General features: G+C 55.5%; 7 protein-coding genes across 7 annotated transcripts; 2 read left to right on the top strand and 5 right to left on the bottom strand.

Annotated features, from left to right (window-relative positions):
* Positions 1 to 196: 196 nt before the first annotated feature.
* CABS01_15284 (zeta toxin) lies at positions 197 to 1,180 on the bottom strand (the record flags this gene model as incomplete). Its single annotated transcript, XM_060548620.1, has 1 exon — positions 197 to 1,180. The coding sequence occupies one exon, from the start codon at positions 1,178 to 1,180 to the stop codon at positions 197 to 199; it is 984 nt and encodes a 327-aa protein (XP_060392033.1).
* A 2,045-nt stretch (positions 1,181 to 3,225) lies between these two features.
* On the top strand, positions 3,226 to 3,813 carry CABS01_15283 (uncharacterized protein; the record flags this gene model as incomplete). The annotated part of the gene is made up of 1 exon (XM_060548619.1): positions 3,226 to 3,813. The coding sequence occupies one exon, from the start codon at positions 3,226 to 3,228 to the stop codon at positions 3,811 to 3,813; it is 588 nt and encodes a 195-aa protein (XP_060392032.1).
* Positions 3,814 to 4,028: 215 nt separating this feature from the next.
* On the bottom strand, positions 4,029 to 4,388 carry CABS01_15282 (uncharacterized protein; the record flags this gene model as incomplete). Its single annotated transcript, XM_060548618.1, has 1 exon — positions 4,029 to 4,388. The coding sequence occupies one exon, from the start codon at positions 4,386 to 4,388 to the stop codon at positions 4,029 to 4,031; it is 360 nt and encodes a 119-aa protein (XP_060392031.1).
* Positions 4,389 to 4,517: 129 nt separating this feature from the next.
* On the bottom strand, positions 4,518 to 7,602 carry CABS01_15281 (uncharacterized protein; the record flags this gene model as incomplete). The annotated part of the gene is made up of 3 exons (XM_060548617.1): positions 4,518 to 4,669; positions 4,723 to 7,318; positions 7,468 to 7,602. 3 exons carry the CDS (start codon positions 7,600 to 7,602, stop codon positions 4,518 to 4,520), a joined length of 2,883 nt encoding a protein of 960 aa, XP_060392030.1.
* A 5,129-nt stretch (positions 7,603 to 12,731) lies between these two features.
* Positions 12,732 to 13,340, top strand: CABS01_15280 (uncharacterized protein; the record flags this gene model as incomplete). The annotated part of the gene is made up of 1 exon (XM_060548616.1): positions 12,732 to 13,340. The coding sequence occupies one exon, from the start codon at positions 12,732 to 12,734 to the stop codon at positions 13,338 to 13,340; it is 609 nt and encodes a 202-aa protein (XP_060392029.1).
* Positions 13,341 to 17,740: 4,400 nt separating this feature from the next.
* Positions 17,741 to 19,223, bottom strand: CABS01_15279 (ornithine aminotransferase; the record flags this gene model as incomplete). The annotated part of the gene is made up of 3 exons (XM_060548615.1): positions 17,741 to 17,878; positions 17,946 to 18,647; positions 18,726 to 19,223. The coding sequence occupies 3 exons, from the start codon at positions 19,221 to 19,223 to the stop codon at positions 17,741 to 17,743; spliced, it is 1,338 nt and encodes a 445-aa protein (XP_060392028.1).
* Positions 19,224 to 19,871: 648 nt separating this feature from the next.
* CABS01_15278 (uncharacterized protein) lies at positions 19,872 to 20,231 on the bottom strand (the record flags this gene model as incomplete). The annotated part of the gene is made up of 1 exon (XM_060548614.1): positions 19,872 to 20,231. A coding segment is annotated over one exon (360 nt), but the record flags the coding sequence as incomplete, so codon positions are not given.
* Between the last annotated feature and the right edge of the window lie 442 nt (positions 20,232 to 20,673).

The raw sequence follows: 20,673 nt of genomic DNA, 5'->3' as shown, positions 1-20,673 counted from the left end.
TATATCTTTTCCCCCCATAAAAATCACCATCTTGTCGCGTCCCAATCGTTACCAGCAAATGCCTCCTTCTACCTTGCCCTTATCAGATGCCATCATCGTGTAATCTCGATCCATCCAGAGCTTCGCTTCATGCAAAGAAAAAAACGTGACACCGTATACCACTCTATCCAGGAATTAAAAAAACAAACACCTCCCATCACGCCTCTTCACCCAAAGTCAGCATCGCCTCCCGCGGCCCCTCGGGAGGAAACACCAACGGCCGCAGCTCCGGATACGCCTCGTCCTCCTCATCCACCAACAGCGGCTCAAGCAGCCCCATAACCTGCTCCCCCGACCGCGCATCCCGCGCCGTCAGCGTCTCCAGGTCCCTCACCACGACGGCCCTCTCCTCCCCGGTCAGAGGCCGCCTCCGCTCCCTCTCCACCGCCTCGGCAACCTCGCCCCGCAACCGCCCGCCCGCCGTCGCCGACGTCTTCTCGTCAGCAAACGCGACCAGGTTCCCCCTCCGCACGACCAGCACCCGGTCCACGAAGTCCACCTCGTCGATCCACTCGGCCACGCTCATCAGCCCGCCGTACGAATCGTCGTGGATCTTGACCGGCGTAAGCCGGATCGGCAGGCCCCCCGCCGGCCCGGCCTCGGGCAACCTCTCGTGAAACCGGTGCAGGATGCCCAGCCTGCTCAGCGCCGCCGGCACAGCCATGACCACGACCTCGACGCGGTACCCCCCCGCCCCGAACGCGAGCGCCAGCTCGCGGAAGTCGTCCGGGTGCCGGCACGCGCTCTCGAGGAGCACGTCGAGCCTGCGGTCCACGGCCTCGGCGACGGCCATGGCCAGCCACCTACGGGCGTCGGTGCCCGTGGCGGGGCTCGCGAGGGCGGCCTGCGCGGGGTCCCTTGACGCGACGAGCGCGGCGTAGGAGGGGTGGTGCGCCTTGTAGAGGTCGGCGATGAGGTGGACGGGCGGGTGGGTGCGGGTCATGGCGTCGAGCACGGCGGGCGCCAAGCGGGTTTTGCCGGCGCCGGTCTGGCCGACTATCAGCACGGCCAGGGGCCGAGACCGGCGGGGGTGCGGGGTGAGGGTCGCGGGGAGGTCGGCGGGGAGGATCTTGTTGGTGAAGATCTCCCGTGCCTCTGCGTCTGGGAGGACGTGGCGGGATAGATCTGGTGGTGGTGGCATCGTTTTTTTCTTCTTTCTGTGTTTGTGGAGTTTGGGGAAGTGGGTTGCGATGGAAAAACTGTAATTACTGATCCCTCGGGGCGTTCTTCTGGGTACCGAGTCTACCTTATCTAGCAAATTTCCAAGAAAGAAAACTCCCCCGAGTTTTGGGTATAATTTTTTTTTTCCTCGCTGAGAGGGGACGTGAGGAGAAGGGGGAAGGAAAAAAAACGCAGGTGACTCCAAGTGGTGTTTAACATGCAGAGGCGGAGTCAATACACGGAAAATCAGGCGCACAAGTTGTCTTGTGCCAATAAATCCGGCATACCCGGGGAAACCGGAAGGAAACAAACTGCCAAAGTCCGCTCGTCTTTGCCCTGCCTATCTCGCAAAAGTATAAATTCCCCTATCCTTGGCGGAAGTGAAGGGGGAGAGCTGAGCGAGTCAAGGGGGGGGGGGGGCCGGCCTAGGTATGGTTGCTCTTTGACGTGAACCTATCGCCCTCCCGTCACCCACCCCCCGCGCGCGCCCGAGAGCAGTGTGATGGGATGGGATCATGGCGTTCTCTCGGTTTTTTTTCCTGATTTTCCTTCTCCCCCCAGCGGTAACTCGGACTCCACACACGCGACGGGAACCCTTGACTTGATCCAATCACGGCTTCCAGTGTCGAGCCGACCAGCGGCAAAGAACTTTGTGGACTCAATGGGGGTGTGGTTTGGGAACTTTGACTTCACAGAGCCGTCCCTCGGCAGGTCTTGGTTTGGCTAAAGTTACCTTACCTTGCCGACCTTGGCACATTGCTTGGTGAGGTACTAATGTACGGAAACTAAGGTTGAGCAGTAAGCGGCCCGAGAACGAGCGCGACATGACGGGATGCCAGATATAGTAGAACTGCGATCAGAGTCGCATTTTCCTTGTTTGTTTCCGGGAGGCAAAGATTTGTCAGAAGATGGATGGCTAGGTTTCTTTTACCCCGACAATGCCGGCAATGAGTTGCATTACGTTCGTTGGTGCCCGACCCGAGGTTCTGGTACAGGAGTATGACAACCTCCCCCCCCCCCCCCCCCCCCCCCCCCCCCCCCCCCCCCCCCCCCCCCCCCCCCCCCCCGGCCCCCCCCCCCCCCCCCCCCCCCCCGCACCCCCTCCCCCGCGGACACAGCGACGCTGTGTGTTTCCGCTTTTCCCCCCCCCCCCCCCCCCCCCCCCCGGGCGGGCGGGCCCGGGCACTGCCCCGGCGCAGCGCTGCCGGGCCCCCTGCAGATCCTCCATCATCCGGAATCCTGTCATCGGGAATCATGATCGGATCTCGGTTGTTTGCCAATTCGGGTCACCCGCCCCGCGACGCCGCGCGCGGCGCGGAACTCCCCATTCGGCTTTCGGCTCTGATGGGAGAATCCTGACCTCACTGACAAGCTTTCTGGTACCAAATGCGTGATACCATCAAAATTGACTTGCCGTGCCTTTAAAGTTGCGGATAAAATCTAGCAAGATGTCGAAACCAATAAGTGGAATATTATTACGTTCTTAAGTAAGGTGCGTTGTACAAGGGTGTTCTCGTTCGACGGAGGGGAAAAGAAGGTGACGTTGCACAAGATGTCGAACCTTACTCGTTGGGAACCGTTGAGGCGGTCTGGAACATCGTACCATTCATCCCTCTCACCGTTTGCTTGACAAAAGCCGCGTCATGATCATCTTGTCTTTTAGAGAATAGAACCAAGATGTACTATTCCAGGACTGAGCTTTGCTGCGCTCTTGGTCAAGGAACAATGCCTTGTGGTCTTATTCGAATCTTGGCAAATAAAGAAATACTGTCTTCCACTGTTTCTTGGACGCCATGAAGAATGAATCCAGACTTTTTCATCCACTCAACCTTATGTTTCCGCCAAGATAATTTGCCAATCGATGATACCAGACTCAAGTAGAACACCGCCGAATCCAATTCCTGTCAGCACGCGTCTTCGAAACTTTAGCCTGTATCGACAATCTTGAAATAGCGTGAGCAGTTACCACAGTCTTCTCGACAAGCCTTTGAGTTGGACTAGAGCTAATGGAGGGGGCGGCGGCAGATGAGTGGTCGGATTGGGCAAGATGATGATGATGGTGATATCCAGATTCAACGACAGGAGGAAGATGAAGTTCGCCTCCACCAACAGCAACAGCATGGGCCCTGCATTGAACCTCAGACCCCAGTCGAAGGCCGCACGATTGATGAAGAAGAAGAAGATGACGATGATGACAATGCCGGCAACGACAGCATCGCCGTCACAACGCAAGAGCCAAAAGACCAAGACGACCAACGCACCCAAGGCAGGGACCTCGCGGGAGACCACACGGCACACACCCGGGCCAAAAGCTACCTCTGCCTCAGCGACCGGAGCGAAGCCGAGATGCGCAAGCTAGTAGACCTGCGCTCGCGGGGCGCGGGACGGCAGCTCATCAGCGCGCAGACGGGTGAGGGCAGGGGTTTCGGATCGGTAAAGGCCCTGGCGTGCAAAGTCCTGGCGGCTGATGGGGAACGATTCGCGCGCGAGGAAAGTGAGAATGTCGGCAGAGGAGGTAAGAGGCAGAAGGGAAGGGGTAGGAGAGCAAGGCGAGGTAGGTTCGAGATGAAGATGTTGGGAAGTGAAGTTGACGCACACTCGTCCGAGGTTTAGATCCTTGCTTTGTACGGAGAAGCAGAGTGGAAACCAGTATTTGGCCTAGTAAATAGGGTCAATTGGTATTTCTCCAGGCTGAGCCAGACAGCGTCAAATCCACGTCACCAAAGTACTAGGACAAATCGCAATGGCAGGCAAATTTTCTCAATATTGACGACTATAAAAAGCAAAGACCAAATTGTCTCCGCCAGCAGTACTTCAAAAGGTATCCATCATCCTTCGTGTTCAACGGACGGCCATGTTCGCCCGTTGCCATCCCCCGATAGACCTCCTAACCTAATGAGAAAGAACTCAGTGAGAGCCAAGCTGCAATGCCGGTTCAAGGTCCTGTGATTGCCCTTCCTTGCACTCGTGCGGACTCCAGAAACAACAGTATTGTCTGGCCACACCGCCAGTGAGCTCGCAGCCTCAGATTCCCAACGCCAATGAGATGAGGTATGAGTGAAAGACGAAAACCCGTGTGAATCCCTAGTAATGCCGAATTCCCATTCCCCCAACGCCGATGTATGAAAAGTGATGTGAGGTATTCCGGCCCGTGACACCCGCTGCAATATGAGTGTCGAGTCCGCCATTGTTGGCCAAAAATCCTCAGAATCAAATAAAGCAATAATTCGTAGCCGCGAGGCTGGTGATTTTTGGTTTTTTACGTTTTGTTTTCCAGTGAAACAAGAGCGATGCCCTCCCTATCGATTTCTTGCGCCTTACGACGCGTGCGATGGCACGCTGCGAGGCGTCACATCCCCGCTACGTCTGCGGCCTTGGAGCTGCGCGGCCTGCTGCGACCTCGATGCCTCTGCAATCATGGCCATCTTCTTGCGGACAGTTGAGAGACGTGCGGTAATCATTTGAATCACTGCCAAATGTTAGTGCCATAGGAAAGCATGGATACAGCTGCTCATCACTTACTCCGATTCACGGCCAGCTGGTCGTCGCTGTCCAGGTCACTAGACGTCTCCTCGCGAGGCAACTCCTTGCCTGAGCTAGAGTAGCGCCGCTTTACTGCGTCTTCGTCGTTGTCCAAAACAGCCTCCAGCATCCGAATGGCCGTGACATAATACGTGACGCAACCCTCAAGGTTCTCGTTGGTAATTTCATCAATGGCGGCTGTTCTGCTCATCTCGATGGCTCGGTCGTACATCAACTTCTCCGCACTAATGCCCGGCGTGAGGTAGACATCGGGGGTGCTTGAAGTAGCTGACGAAGCCGAGACTCCGCCGTGGTTGCTCGGGTGGCTGGGATGATCCTCAGGAAGCTTTTGCTGGACGGCAATGAGTTTCATCCGGACGACCTCGGTCTTCTCCAAGACTTCGTTGAAACGAGTCCGAACCCATTGAACGGTGGAGTTGATGCGCTGAGCGAGGCCCTCTTTGGACACCTCTGCCGCAGATGTTGTATCCCCACGTGTCTTTTGTGACCACCATAGGCTTGCAGCGTCCATGGCTCTAGCCAGCAACGTCAGAGCCTTGACGTACAGGACCAAAGCCTCCTCAGACAAGGAAACCTCGGCATCGATTGTGAGGCCGTCCTCATCGCCAGTGATCTGATCGGTCGGCGTACCACCGAGTCCGTGCTCCATTGACGGGGCGAGAGGGAAAAGCTGCTTGTACTTGACTTCGGCAAACCCATAGACACAGTCACTTCGGTGAGCGAAATCCTGGATGAGCTTGACAGCTCGCGCATCTTCGTCGGCTGGTGCGTTTTGCTTTCCATCGCCGATGAGGCCGACGGGACCTGAAGGGGTAGGGTAGGCAGGGAATGGGCTGTACAGAGGAGGAGACGCCCCCTTTCCGCCCAGCACATGCTGCGGTACCTTGAATCCGAACAATCGTACGCTGGCGTCTGAAATAGCTTTGGCGATAAAGCCTTGAGTTGTCGGGCTGGCGGAGAAATTCTTCCCGTCGTACGAATCGCGGCTCTCATGACCGGGACGCCCCTTGCCTGAAGCGATCTGAACTGCACTGGATGGCTGGACTCGGCCGGCGCCGGTCGTCGAGGTGGGCGGTCCCTGTTGCGTGGCTCGGCGAATCATCTGGCCAGTCTTTGGCGAGAGTGACGTGAGACGTGGGTTAGCGGCCATTTCATCAGCAAACGCGTTTACCTCAACGTGCTTCTTTTCGACCACAACATAGTCTCGCTCAAATGCCACATCTTGTGCCGCCTTCTCTTGTTCGGTGACACTCCGCTCGGTGACGGGACGAAGTCTGTTTCTTGCCGGATTGTCGTTCAAGTACGATGTCGGCGGGGAGGCGGAGGCTCGTGCAGAAGGCCGGTTGAGAGCTGCATTAGAGAGTCTGTGTGGCCGGGCTGGTGCAGAAGTGGAGGGTTGGGCCATAGGCGGACGACGAATTCCGAGTCCCTCCCCAACTTCTTGCCCCGGAGACTGGCCTGGACGTGGCGCAGCATCAATGGCCTGCTGGGCGCGCCCTTCGATGGGACTGGGCAATTTCGGCGATCTAAGAGGCTTCTCACGAGGCGATTTTGCTGACTCGCCTTGCTCACGTACAGGCTCAGTCTCTGTTTGCCGGCGAAGAGAGAGCCGACGTGATAACGATGACGTGGAATCGGACCTGCCGAGAGACCGCAGATCGCGCGAAGCCTTTGCCTCAGGCTTCGGCGGCGCATCATCTTCAACAGTGCCTGGAATGGGTTCTGTCAAAATTGGATCGTTGAAGAAGTCTTCGAATCTCATGCGTTCGACCGGGTTACGAGTGAGAAGCTTGCCGATGAGCTTGACCAGCTCTTTACTGACCACGAGCTCCTTGGGGTACTTAACCCGATCTTCGGCAGCTTCGATCTTTCGCAAGAGCTCTACGTGGTTCCGGGCGCGGAATGGCGGACGACCAGTAATCATCTCGTATAACACCGTGCCTACAGACCACAGGTCGGCCTTCGCGTCGTACCGCTCATAGCGAAGGATTTCTGGAGCCATGTAGAGAGGAGATCCGCAGAGAGTGTCGGCGAGCGACGTTGACGGGAGGACACGAGCGAAGCCGAAATCTGCGAGCTTCAGCATCGGAAGAGAAGCGAGACCGGCATTGGGAATCAGTGAATCCTGGCTGGCGGTCAAGATGGGGCGGGAGTGTGCCTCCCTGAATCTTGGTGATGGTAGGAGCAAAAGGTTCTGAGGCTTGACGTCGCGGTGAACGTAATTCTTCTCTCGCAGGAACTTGAGAGCGCTGCCGAGCTGTTGAAGGAAATGGCGTGTGACAACCTCATGGAGACCCGAATTAGGGGTAACGGGGTACTTCCTCGCCATCTCGTGCGTTGCAGGGTTGGTGCTTAGCTTGTCCCTCTTCTTGATGAACAATGACAAGTCACCGAGCTCACAGTATTCCATCACCAGGTTGATATGTGTGGCTGATTCGACGCAGTCATGGAGGGCGACGATGTGCGGGTGGCGAAGAGTCTTGAGGATCTGGATCTCTCCGTACAAGTTCTCTCGTAGCTTGTTATTCAAGCGTCCCATTTCTACTGATTTGATAGCGACGGTTGCCTTGGAGTTCTATTAAAGAAGAATTAGCACATTTGGAGCAACACAACAATGCAAGCCAAAGTTGAGTCATAGCACTTGAGCAAATCAGGAGGAACAACAGAAGGTGATACACGCAACAGGCCTCAAGGAAAACACGACGGACAGGGGAGCTGGCGAACCTTGTGGTGACCGCTGTACACCTGGGCAAAGCTGCCCTTGCCGATTTCGCCTCCAATAACAAAGTCTCCGATAGAAGCGTCGCCTTCGCGTCGCCTGCGTCCTGAAGAGGACGAGGTGGGTAACCGTTCCGCCATGTTGATCGCCTGTAATGCTGCTTGTGAGGATGCGAGTTCGGGGGTAGCGTTCAGGTCAGGCCTTTGGCCTATGCTATTCGAAAGACGTCGGCCGGATGGGGTGTCATGTACACGATCGAAATTGGGGAGATGGTGGTTGTGATGGATTTATTCGATAGATTTGGCGGAAGAAAGGTGCGCCGAAAGAGAAGCAAGAGGAGATCAGGCAGAACCGGGAGCAGCAGCCAGAACCCTGGTGTCGGTGCTTCGAAAGGTAGGGGACTGTGAAGGCAGCGACAGGCAGGTATCCGATAGGTCGGGGTGCACGCGGACCAGGTTGATGCAGAAGGGAAGGACCGTCGTAGCGTCCGTGGGTGGGTGCAGGATTGTGTCGACGAAGCGAAAGTCGAAGAAGGTAAAGAAGGGCAAGGATGGATTTGTTCGGGGGGGTCGTGGTGTATCGAGCGGTGATCGGAGAAGGAGTTGAAGGAGGGAGGCGCTGGAAGTATCGAGAGAAATGTGACTAATACGGGTGGACGGTGAGCGTTAGGAAGCAAGCCAAGGAGAAGGTACCAGGCCGTTTGAGGCTCTCTGGGAGTATATCGGAGAGTTTGGAGCAAGTTCGGAGGGGAAAGGTACCTTTTTCAGGACAAGAGTCAGGCAAAATCCAAGGTCAAGCTAATGACTCGGAGCTACCAAGGACGTGACGTTGTGTACTCGAGAGGTACCCTGATGGAGCGGGAGACCGAGAGAGAGAGAGAGAGGCGGTTATGTGGACGAAGCAAACGGCGGTACAAACGGGCAGGCGATGGATGGTGTTAGATGTTGGTGGTAAGGTATGCGCACAAAGGGCTTTCGCGGAGAGCAACCGAGGAGGGGCAGAGAAGTCGAGGGGATGTCGTGAATGTGGTGAGTAGAGAGAGGTAGGAGGTGGAAAGAGAGAATAGTTGACGGATAAGGTCGAGCGAGGTTGGCGAAGGGGTGAGAGAGAGACGTGAGTGAGAGGAGTGGCGGGCGGTCAGGATGGGATGGGCAGGCGATGTAGAAGAAGGTCAAGGGACGCGCCGAGAGAGGGTTGAGTGACAGACCTGGAGCCAGCCGGGCAGCGCAGGACGGGAGCGAGTGACGAAGGGTGAGGTGGATGGGGCGCAGAGTGGATAAGGCCTACTGATTAGATAGGGAGGTGCAGGGGAAGGTCCAATTGTTGATTGCGATAAAGGGCGCTTGGAGGTCCTGGTGGCCAGGTGAGACCGTGAGAGGTACCTAACCTTGTCTACCTATACCTTACCTGGGTAGGTACCCCCCGTACATTTCCAGGTTGGCCGCGGTAGCAGCCCTTTTTGACTGTCACTGGCAGTCTACAGTCAAAGTTCCTCTCCTACTGTATGGAAGGTAGCGTGGGTACCGCAAGGCATGTAGTAGATCGGGACTGGAGGAAGCAAGCAGCGGCGCAGCAGTAGCGCCAGATGGGACGGGAGCCCAGTGTCAGTGACTGTCCCGTCAATGACAAGGACGGGAATCTATTACTGCATTTACACAGTACACAGTAAGGTGGTGAGTCCTGATTAATCGGAGCCGGCATGGACTGAGGACTCAGAACTGTGGCCTGCGTCTTGCCGTGTCCGAAGCGAAGCGATGCGCTGCGTTACCCTGGCGGTGGTTGCTTTTGATACATACTTTATGCAGTCGGGTAGGTATCCCTATGGATACACTGCAGGCGGGGGTACATACCGCGTATCCGTACACAACTGATGGTTGGAGATCCCAAGGTGACAGACAGGGCACAGGAAACCGGGGAGGGCAAGGTAAGGTAGGGGATTGGTCTGGACTACCTACGTAGTATACAGTAGGTGATGAACAAAAGGGACGGATGCCTCGAGGATGGGTTTTGAGATGGTGCTTGGGGTGCTTGGTCTTCTCCTGATTCGGAATGTTGAAGAAGATGGAGGCGGTGGATTGGTGGATTGATGGTTTGTTGGGTTTGGGTGAATGCGCTGTGATGCTGCGCGTAGGACAGCATGGAGAGGCGGCAGCTGTGCTCTCTCTGTGCCTCCCAGTCTCTCCTTTCTAGTCTCTCTTGTATTTCCACGCCTCTTTCTCGCTCCCTGTCACTCACACTGTGAGTTACAACCACGATCACGACGTGCCCCAGTCTGACTGACCAAGACAGATAGATCCAGGTGGCCAGGGTTGGTGTCGATGATGTAGTGTGTCTATCTGCCTGACCAGGGGGGCGCAAGAGAGCGAAGGGGTCGCATATAGCGAGGGCGCTTGCGTGTGTCTGTCTCTCCAAATCCATTTATTATTGTAGTGTACGGAGCACCTTCAGGAAGTATATAATGCATCAGGGGACGACAGTCATTTGTCCAAGGCGCAACTCCAACAAGAAAGACGACGATCCTCCTTGTGCTTGACTCGACATCAGAAACCGAACACACAGTGTAGTTTGTTATTGTTGGACTCTGAGGGGGCAAGTGACCAGAGAAACGTGAGCTTTGCCTAGGCGACCCTTGGGTTTGGGGGCTCGTGATGCTCTGCGCTGCGCTGCCCGGTGGAGCTTTTTCCCCAATTGTGCGAGTGCTCGGAGTGAGGAGTACCTAAGGTACGTACTACTTTATGTAAAGGTAGGAGTCCTTGAGTGTCACGATGCGGTACGTACCCAGCCATATGCCGTTCCGGAACAGCCAATGCAGGTGCATCGCAACCACCCCCGCTCGTATCCTCGTGGTCACTGGTCAGGGGTCCTTTTGGTGCTGCGTGGTGGTGCGACGGGGGTCTCATTGGAGAGGGATACCTTGGCTGTACCAGTCCGGTGTCGGTCACGCACACCTGCCTTTTACTCTTCAGCCCTCAGTGCTTCACAAAATCCATCTGCCTTGCTTGCTTGAGGTGAGGTAGGTGGGCTTTTGGGATTCTCCTTCAAAGCTTCTCACCATTTGGTCCTTGGGTCCTTGGTTCCTTGGCTATAAACCTAGTACCTAGGCAGTATTGCTTGCGCAAAGGTCAAGTACCTACCTTACCTTGAGGTACCGGGTATCACCCACTGTCGCACACAAATGCCATCATGGCGCGATAAGGCTCATGTATCGCGATAAGACGCACGGTTCAGCAAGGTACCTAGGTACCTCAAGTTGGGGTTAGGTAGCGCACCAATCCGTCCACCGCCCACCACCACCGCCTTCCTCTTCCTGCACCCCTTCGTTGTCGTCCTCGCACTCGTCCTTATCCTCGCAGGCTCGCGCCCGTCTTCCTCATCTCCCCCGGACCAGCACGCCTTATCTCTGAGTCTTGTCATCTTTGATTAGACTAGCGGCTGCGGCTGCGGCGACATACGGATACATCTTCTGATCAGCACGATACGACATCCGGGGTGACAGAAAATAGGGTGTTCTGTTTCGGCGTTTGCATCTCGTCTGCATTCCTCCCCCCACGGCTCCTCTCGTCCAGACTTCCCAGACCCTCCAGAATCGTCTCCACTCGCCGAACTCGCCTAACTTCCGTGTCTGGGAAGGCGCAGAGACAACGCAGCCAGCTCCAACCTCTTGGGTACAATGTCACCACTCACCATTCACCACCATGGGTGTCAAGGGCTCGAGTTCATGGCCATTCTCTATCTTACCCCATGGCCCAAGCCGCAGACTTGCCTTTCTGCCTCTGCGGCTGCTATTCCTATTGCGACCGGGAAGCAAGAACACGCAAACGCATGTATCTTATCCGTACGGATACTCCGTTCAGATACCCAGGGAGAGCACGGCCGTTCTATTCACGGTACGGAGTAGACAATACGGACACGACCTGGACTCTTACCCTCGGCTGTGCTCGAGGACTAAAGAGCCTGAGGCATAATCCAGTACCTATGGAGGCGGTGCCTGAGGAAGCTGTTTGTGGGCAACTCAACTGTCATGAATCCTTGACTTGACTCCAATAACAAAACAAGAACCTCTCAAGAGTCAAGGGGTCGAGGCCGAGGCCCTGCTCCTCATCGTCACACCGCGTTGCCATGGACCACCTCTCATCAATATCAAACCTCTCGTGCATTGCAGAGCATGTCGCTCATTCAATAGACAAACGACGGGAGACAAATGACGGGCGGTGAGTGAACGACAAGGCATCGACGAGGCGAGGAGACTAGCTGGTGTAGGCTCACCGAGCCCACCTCTCGACTCAACAGAGACGCAGAGGTTCATTGTCTCCGAACCCGTAGCTTCCACTGTGCAGCACGATACACTTTAGCTGCTGGAACACCTTGCGCCTGCCCGCTCGTCCCTGCTACTGGATTTCATCATCACATCGTCAGGTCTTCGTCGAACAAGGTTCCCAGTAATAACGGCCACTCTTCCGTCCAATCCACGCCTCCAATCCGACCTGGTCTCCTCACCCCTTACATTTTGTTACCACCTTTGGCCCGACTCCAGCGAACCCGTTCTCGATCTCTCCCCTGCAACAGCATGCTTGCGATGGAACCCTATCCACCTGGCTTTACTTTACAGTGTGAACGGAGCACGGCAAACCTTACACCAAGACACGCTGCTTAGGTCCCTAGCTGCCTGCAGTCCACCTTTGGAGCATTCCATCCGCCCTTCCAGATGCACGCCAGAACACCCGGACCGCATGGAAAACATGCCCGCTGTCCCAGAGTCCCAGACCTCTCTGAGTTGTTTCGACACGTCAGTTACGCTGTGTTTCGGTCTACCTCTCGGCCAACCAAAGTACACAAGTCATCAAAGGTACCTTTCCGACATACACCGCTGCCCTCGGATACGATTGATCACCCTTTGGGGCCACACACTAGCAACATTGAACCAGCGCCAAAGTGGACTTCAGGGACCGATGGGCCTTGCATCAGATCTGTTCCGCTGAGCCACCAGAACCCACAGAGCACCAAGGTTTCCGAAAACTACCCTGATAGACGGCAACTACCTACCCGCAATCTCCCTAGCAGCAGCAAACACATGCTGCATCTCGTTATCTCATGTGAAAATCACCAGCCACGCCAGCGGTTGGACTAGCCAGCTGTCAATCACCGTTGAAACCAGCAGGTCGACCGATTCGAGCATCCCGAGTGTGCTCAAAGCTATCCAGTCTCTTTCTCTGGCTTTAAGCCTTGATGGTACCGACAGAATCGTTCTGTCTCCTCATTCCAGCGAGCCATGGCGCAATCTGGTGTTCCACAGCTAAAACGACTCGGTAATGACGGTGTCAAACTTCAAAGTACCTCACCTACCTTACCGATACATGGTCCCAAAGTCAAAAAGTCTACCAACGCTTGCTACGCTACGCTACGTTCTATGCCCGAGTGCGCTGCCGTCGTCGACTTGTCATTCATCGCCTCCAAACTTAGGTTTCCGGTCCAAACAACACCCCCCGTCAACTGGGTATCTGATCCAATCTTGACTAACGGCAAACGCAAGCCCCATACTTTGCAACGAATCTTGCGCAATCATCAACTCTTCGCCTGCAGCCCAGCACGCTCATCTGGGCAATCAGCTACCTATCCTCGGGGGCTGCTCGTCCCTGCTTCGCCTTGCCTCGCCTCAAGCTCGTCTCATTGCTCAGGCTGCTCACCTTCTTGCCTGGCGCCACCTGCCGTCGCTCTTGGTACCAGCCAACCGGATCGACAGACGGCAGATCCGCGCTGGCACTGTCTCGAGACTCGACTGTCCGGGATCGAGACTTTGTCCACTTCCACTTTGTATTTCTTCAATGGTAGCGCTGACCGTAGCTCTCGTCGTTGTCTCCTTGCCTGGCGGACGGAATGAGATAAGACATGCGTCCAAACGCCGCGCGACCAACCAGGACACACCCATCACCCACAACAGGTCGTATTGTCACTATTGTCGGGGTCTCGGGAATCGTTGGAACTAGAGACGCAACAGCCTTACTCGATATGCATGCCTCAAACAACGCGAGAACCAACAGGAACCTCTCTAGCATAGCTGCATCGCTACTTTGCAGGAAAGTACCGTACTGCTTCGGTGACCACCACGACGCACAAGTGTCCCAGGCCGATACTTCTCCGACGATTTCATCCATGGCCTAACTTACTCTCGTGTCACCCTCTCATCCCAATCCAGACGTCTTTGCCATGTGTGCACGTCTCAGGCAACCACTCGTCCAAACGAAGTTTCTCCTCACTTTCTCCTGCCATGCATGCGCCTATCCAACGGCACGAACCATTGATCAAAAGAATCGACTTTTCTGCCTAGACTTTACATGTGGTTCTGTTGATGCCTCAGGCTTCCACAAGTCGCCTGGAACCCCTGTCTGGTGATAATGGAACCTTTTGACATCACCAGTTCTGGTCTCGAATCACACACATCCCCACTACAAATCTCTCTGAAGTAGAGCGGCCAAGAGGTGAAGCTCAAAAGACCAAGGCAGAGAGTCGTTCGGTGTGCCTGGCCGGCTGGCAGCAACCATTGACGGCGCAACCCACTCCACTAACCCACTAACACCTCCGAGACACATGTCTCGCTGGCCAGCCCATTCGCCGTCCCAAAGGGGCAATCCGAATCGGGTGCCGCGCCCTCGGAGCCGTCATCCATTCTCGACGATCACTGTCCGCTCAAGATACACCTTTTGTGGCGTACAAAAAGCCACCCTATCTTCTATAGCTACGAAGTAGAAGGGTGCGAAACGTTCGGCTTCATCATATCAACTTTTCGACCCTAACTATGGAGCAGTTGTTCCGGGCGGCCTCTATCAGACAGGTCTTGGTTCCCCGGCCGATCTTCACGCTCTAGTCCATCCCTCCCGAGTACCACACGGGGACCCATCCCCGCGTGCTCCAACTTCAAGCTCCTCCGCCTGCCGCCCACCCCCTTGGCGGGTGGATGCCCGCATCACCCGAGGTCCTAGCGTCAAAATGACAGCCTCGCCGGCAGCGATCGACAATCCATCTATCGTCTTCAGGCCAATCACCAATATCAATGAGTGGCCACAGTGAAGCACAAACTGAACGGAGGAAAGACGGAGTGGCACAGGCGATCAAGGTGCGGCTCCAAAGTCGACGCAGAAGTCTGGGGAAGTACGACTTCTGCCCCTACGGAAAGATGACGGTCGAGAATTACCCCTTCATCTCGCCTTACAGCGTGGCCAAGTTGGGGGTGTTTAGACCAGGCTGTTTGACGCGCAATGCGGAGCGCCAATCAAGACCGGCATCATATTTTCTTCTCTCGAACGACTCGATGCTTCCCCGAAGTTATTGGCCGCGCTCATTGCCGTGTCGCCGAATCTGCATGCCCTGTTCGGGTTTTTGCAGCACCTCTGATACGTAACGATGGACGTCTCCGCATAGGAGGCTTGAAAACTACGTCCATGTTCTGGCTCCCGCCAAGGTACTGCCAGGGTTTCTGCCTAGCCATTTGTGTCACTAGAAGTACGGATACCATGCCCTGTTGCAGGCTTCGACTCACAAAATCAAGAGCACCCCTGGAATGGGCATGCCTAGATCAGTGGCTCTGCCTGGTAGCAACACTTCCCATCTTTACAGTTTTGTCCGCAAGAAAACAGGCTTCCTTCATTGTATCGTAACCCAGGTCTCACAGGCAGCACTCATCACTGCTCCACGAAAAACGGTAGGATCCGTCGATTGCGTCTCGAATCTCCCTGACTCCCCGATATCGAAAACCTGATCGCCTTGCTAACACATGACGTCTAAGGCGCTCAGGGGAATGGGGCTGAAGCCCAAAGTACGCAGCACACCTGAATCTTGTGCTCAACGCTGGCCCCGATACTTGGAAGAATTACGGTTCACCGCAGCGTCGATCAACTAACTCGGCCGTTTCTCTCTGGCGCAACTGACAAGCTTCAATCTGCCGGATCGCCTGGGATAACACACCTTTGTGTAACAGGGATGGCTTACTGGACTCGGCGTCTGCCTCGGACAGCGTTAAAGATCTCCAAGTCATCGACACAAGCTCGTAGACGACTTTGCGTTTTCTGCAGCAGAATCTGGGAGACGCGACACTGTTTTTGAATTGGCTTACGTTGACACTGAGATATAGAGTGATGGCAGATCGATTTGGTCAACTGCAGCATCCCTCTCCCCGTGAGATGGCGATCTTGCCGGTCGAGACCTGTTTGAGCTTATGCCTTGGCTCGTCCGCTAACACTTCTACTGAGAGCTTAGACTTGTTGTTGACAGCGACTCATACCGGATACGCAACATCATCATCTTCTTCCCAAGGCAGACGCAACATGGTCAGCAAACTGCTGGTTGAAAGCTCATTTCGCCCTAGAGAGCACCATTCTCTCTTGTTTCATTCACGCAGACGCAAATCCCGGTGTACACATGGTTTCTAGACGAAGAGCACACGGTGCCCTCCACCCTCTGGGGAACGATCCACGCGGATGAACCCCTCTATCCCTCTCCGTCAAGGTAGGATTCTATAGACAACAATAAACTCGCTACTCCACCATACGTTCTGTGAGGGTGGGTACATTTGGCCTCAACTGTGTTCTAACCCCTGAACTGGTTTGCCTGCCCGGTTGCCCGCACTCCATCTTGGCTCCATCTCGTGTGACTCAACCCTTCAGATGCCATATAGCCAGCGCAGGAGTCAAGGAGAGAGAGGAGAAGGGGGGGGGGGGGGGGATCCAAACCTCTGCCTACAGAGATATATTGACGACACAGAGCTAATATGTACCACGTAAGTTCTTGGCGTCAAGATGTTTCTAGGCAGCTAGCTGTGAGCGGACCAAGATGTGTCTGTCTGTCTACCATCGTTTGACATTCTCAACTGAGATAATGGTAGATATGACGTGAGTCAAGAAAAAAACAACCCGAGTGTAAAACGTCCAATAGAAACTAGGAAAATTGAACTACTTTCGTTTCATTATCCCGTAACAAGACGTATCTAAATGTAAGGTGTCATGTGTCATAAGAACATACAGAAACATACCGAACAACGCACGTCTATTCAGCGAGTAAGCTCATCTACTTTACAAGCACCAGACTGAAACGTGTGAGAGAGAGAGAGCTTGAGTCGACCGCCCGGGTCTGGGTCACGACAACGTCGAGCGTATGAGCGCGTGAACAGGGACATGTACGAGAGATATGACGGTACAGAGAGAGAGAGAGAGAGGGTGGGAAGAACAGCTTTCGATGCGGCTCAACGTGTCCGACACCACCCTTTTCAGGTTTGCCCGACTACCTACCCAGCCACATCTGCCTGCCGAGAAGCCATGCATGCGAAAACGCAGCTTACCAGATTCGTACAGCTCCAGCTCCAGCATCTGGCCACTGACGTACAGTCTCACAGGAACGAGGCATCGCCGGTGGTGTCAGCGACGCGTGGTGCGACTTTTCAGTATACATCCCGCGTACTTTTCAACACCTCTTTCTCGTTTAGACAACTGTCTTTTTTTCTTAGCTCGTTCTAATCTCTAACTGAATGTATCCATGGAGCAGTCCTTCGAGGGACCAGCCACAGCGCCGTTGGGTATGCGACATCTAAAGAAGTAACATTGGGGAGCGGCGAATGCTTTTGCACAGTACGCCCTCTGCTTCCCCCGCGCCGATGGGCTATATGCTCCGTATGCTCCATGCTCCGTACCCGTATGCGATGAATTTGGAAAAAAAAAAGAGGGATCCCAAATGTTGCCTGTCCCGGGCAAGGGTAAGCGTGTGACCTGACCCTGCCGTGAGACCACCCCGGACCCCCCCCCCCCCCCCCCCCCCCCCCCCCGCCCCTCTGGGCTTTCACTCTCTTTTTCTCCCTGTCCCCTACCCGTATGCGAATAATTTTGAAAAAAAAAAAAGGGGGCCCAAATGTTTCCTTTGCCCGGGAAAGGTAAGGGGTGTACCCGACCCCGCCGGGGGACCCCCCCCGGCCCCCCCCCCCCCCCCCCGCGCTGCAACCTTGAAGCTGCCTCCTTTTTTTCTCCCTCTTTCGAGGGAAGACAAATGACATGCGCCTCCGAGGAAGCGATGCTCTTTGACGACCCCCAACTAGATATTCATACCAAGTCGCAAAATGCTGCGTCATTAAGGCTATTCATCAGAGTCCGTCTTTGGATCCCGACTTTACCAACCGTACACCACACAAAAGTGTGGTGTGACAGGACACCAGCCGCTCGACGATCATTGACAAGTACACCTCGTCGGAGAGCGTATCTGTCCGTCATCACTACTATCTCAGTGAGCCTCTACATTCACTTAGTGGTGCGCCGCCTTCTCGACAGTGGGGAGCTCCTTGAGCGCCTCGCCAATGATGTTGATGGCCTTGCGAAGCTCGGTCTCGGTGATGACCAAAGGAGGGGCGAAGCGGATGATGTTGCCGTGCGTAGGCTTGGCCTGTGAAAAGCAGACGAGTCAGTCATGTGCCGTGTGTGATATTGTACCAGGGGCGTTTGCAACTTACCAGGAGACCCTTCTCCTTCAACAACAGGCACAGGTCCCAGGCCGTGCGGCCAGCGGTGGCCGACTCGTCAATGACCACGGCGTTGAGGAGACCCTTTCCACGCACCAGCTCGACGATGGGCGAGTTGAAGGCTCTGATTCCTTCGCGGAAGATGTTTCCGAGCTTCTCAGCCTTGGCGGTCAGGTCTTCCTCCTCCATGATCTCCAACGCGCGGATGGACACCGCGCATCCCAGGGGGTTACCGCCGTAGGTGGAACCGTGGGTGCCGGGCTCAACGACAAGCATGATCTCCTTGCTCGACAGAACGCAGCTGACGGGGTACAGACCGCCAGAGATGGCCTTGCCCAGGGTGATCATATCGGGCTTGATGCCGGCCCACTGGGAGCACAACATGCGCCCGGTGCGGCCGATACCAGTCTGGATCTCGTCGCAGATGAAGAGGACGTTGTGCTTCTTGCAAAGGTCATTCACTCTCTTCAGGTAGTCGTCGTCGGGGACGACGACGCCAGCCTCGCCCTGGATCGGCTCGATGATGATGGCAGCAGTGTCCTTGCCGTGCGCCTCGAAGACCGCCTCGATATCCTCGACGTTGTTGTAGCGAATGGCCTTGCCCGTGGAAGGGTTCAGGGCGCCGATGTTGGGGACATAGGGGCCGTAATTGTCCCTCGATTCGGGGTCGACTGACAGAGAGATGGCAGTCATCTGGGGGGGGTTTCATGTCAGCCTTGGTCCGGGAGGGAAACGCAGTTGCTAGCTGCAGCATCTCAGAAAGGTACTCACTGTTCGGCCGTGGAAATTGTCGTTGACGGAGAAGACCAGAGCCTTGCCCTGCTCAACGCCCTTGACCTTGTACGCCCACTTGCGCGCAATCTTGATTGCGGTCTCGACGGCCTCGGCGCCCGTGTTCATGGGCAAGACCATGTCGTAGCCAAAGACCTGCTGGATCTTCTCGGCCCACTTGGGGAAGACATCGTTGTAGAAGGCTCGCGAGCTGAGAGTCAGTCTGCTGGCCTGCTCGGTCAGGGCCTTGACCAGCTCGGGGTGGCAGTGGCCTTGGTTGACGGCGCTGTAGGCGGAGAGGAAATCGAGGTACTGCTTGCCCTCGGGATCCCAGACGTGGACGCCGCTGGCCTTGGAGAAGACGACGGGCAGCGGGTGGTAGTTGTGGGCGGCGAGCTCCTCCTCGGACTTGATCGCGGCCTGGGTGGAAGAGGCGTGGTATCTCGACTCCACTCCGCCATTGGACTGAGGGGTGCCGCCGTTTGCGTGGGGGGCCATGTTGCCTGATTTACGTTGGATGGACTTGGTGAGAGAGAGAGAGAGAACAGTGTGGATGAGGTGAGTGGAATGGGTACTTGAAAAAGGATCAATTGGCTCCAGAGAACGTTCAATTGTTGTCAGAGAGTGTTTGCGACTCAGGACAAGTGGCCGTTCAAGTATGGTTCGCGGGCAAGAAGATGGAGAGTTGAGAGAAGGAGAGCGTCAAGGGAAGAGGACGGGAACGAGGGGCAAATCGCGGGGTCTTGGGTAGTTATACCCCCCCTGGCAGCAAGCCCGGCCATCCTTGACTAAGAGGACTCAAGCGCGATACGGAAGCAGAAAACCAGGAAACCAGGTGGTCGTGGGAAAGCGGCGGCGGCGGCGGCAACATGGACAGGGTCCAAACATGGCCGGAGGCGGACGATACGAGTAGGAAGTACATAGGTAGTAGGCCTGCCGGGCTGGTACAAGCACGAAAGACAAAGCAGACGAGACGGGCATGACGGGTTCTGGCCAGTTTGTGGATTTAAAAAATCTAAGCCATGCAAAGTGTGTGAAAAACGGCTGGACCTTGACCTGGAACCAAACTCTTGGTGTCGGAGTCAGAAGGCGCGCCACTATGCCTTTAAGTGCAGGTATGTTCCCCTAAGCGCAGGTATAAGCGGCTCAAGTGGGTGAGTGGGCAGGATGACGCCCGAGGGGGCCATGTAAGGGAAACCATCCCGGTGCCAATTCAGTCACATGGCCCCGGGGGGAGAGAGGGGAGGGGTGGCGCGGACGTAGGAAGAAGCAGTGCGCTCGGTCACCGGTGGTTTCTTTGATGCTTTTCTCTGGGGTAAGAATCTCGTAATGGAATATGGAACAGGACGCGGTTGCTTGGTGTTGCCGCGGGTTGTAGTCTGGGGGAAGGGGGGCAGATGACTGCATGGTGTTGTTGATGATGGAAAGTCGACTTTCAAGAGAGGAAACCACCAATCCCGTCAGAGGGAGCAACCAAGCCGAGCCGAGAGCCTCTTGCCAATGCGGCGGGAGGAATGAGGAATGCAGCGAGGCCGATAACGGGCATCTGTGCTTGCGGCGTTGGAGAGGCACAGCAAGCCCTATCTAGGCTATCATATTTCTTTTGCGTTGCAGACGGCCAACAGTGTAACCGTTTGTCGACAACTCGAGAAACCGCATACATGTAGGCACTATATCCAACGACGTGCGATTGGACTGAGTAGAACAAGATAGGGAATTACATGTAGATAAACCATGGAACGTGGTGCGTGGAGAATACGCAGAGTGACAGAGTGCCTGCTACTGGGGCCGATGCGGACGGCAGAGGAAAGGGCTCCGTGGCCCAATGACAAAGACGCTATTTCCATTCCCGCTGCTCGGATCCAATAGGGCCGTCCAGTTATATGGAGACATCACGGGATCCAATGAGCATCTGTTTTACCGCTGGATAAGTGGATATCACCAGGTT

Source organism: Colletotrichum abscissum (genome assembly GCF_030869225.1).
Source record: "Colletotrichum abscissum strain IMI 504890 chromosome Unknown Scaffold_64.1, whole genome shotgun sequence".
NCBI lineage: Eukaryota > Fungi > Ascomycota > Sordariomycetes > Glomerellales > Glomerellaceae > Colletotrichum > Colletotrichum abscissum.
Note: the sequence above shows the minus strand (reverse complement) of the source record. Positions and strands in the feature narration are given on the sequence as shown.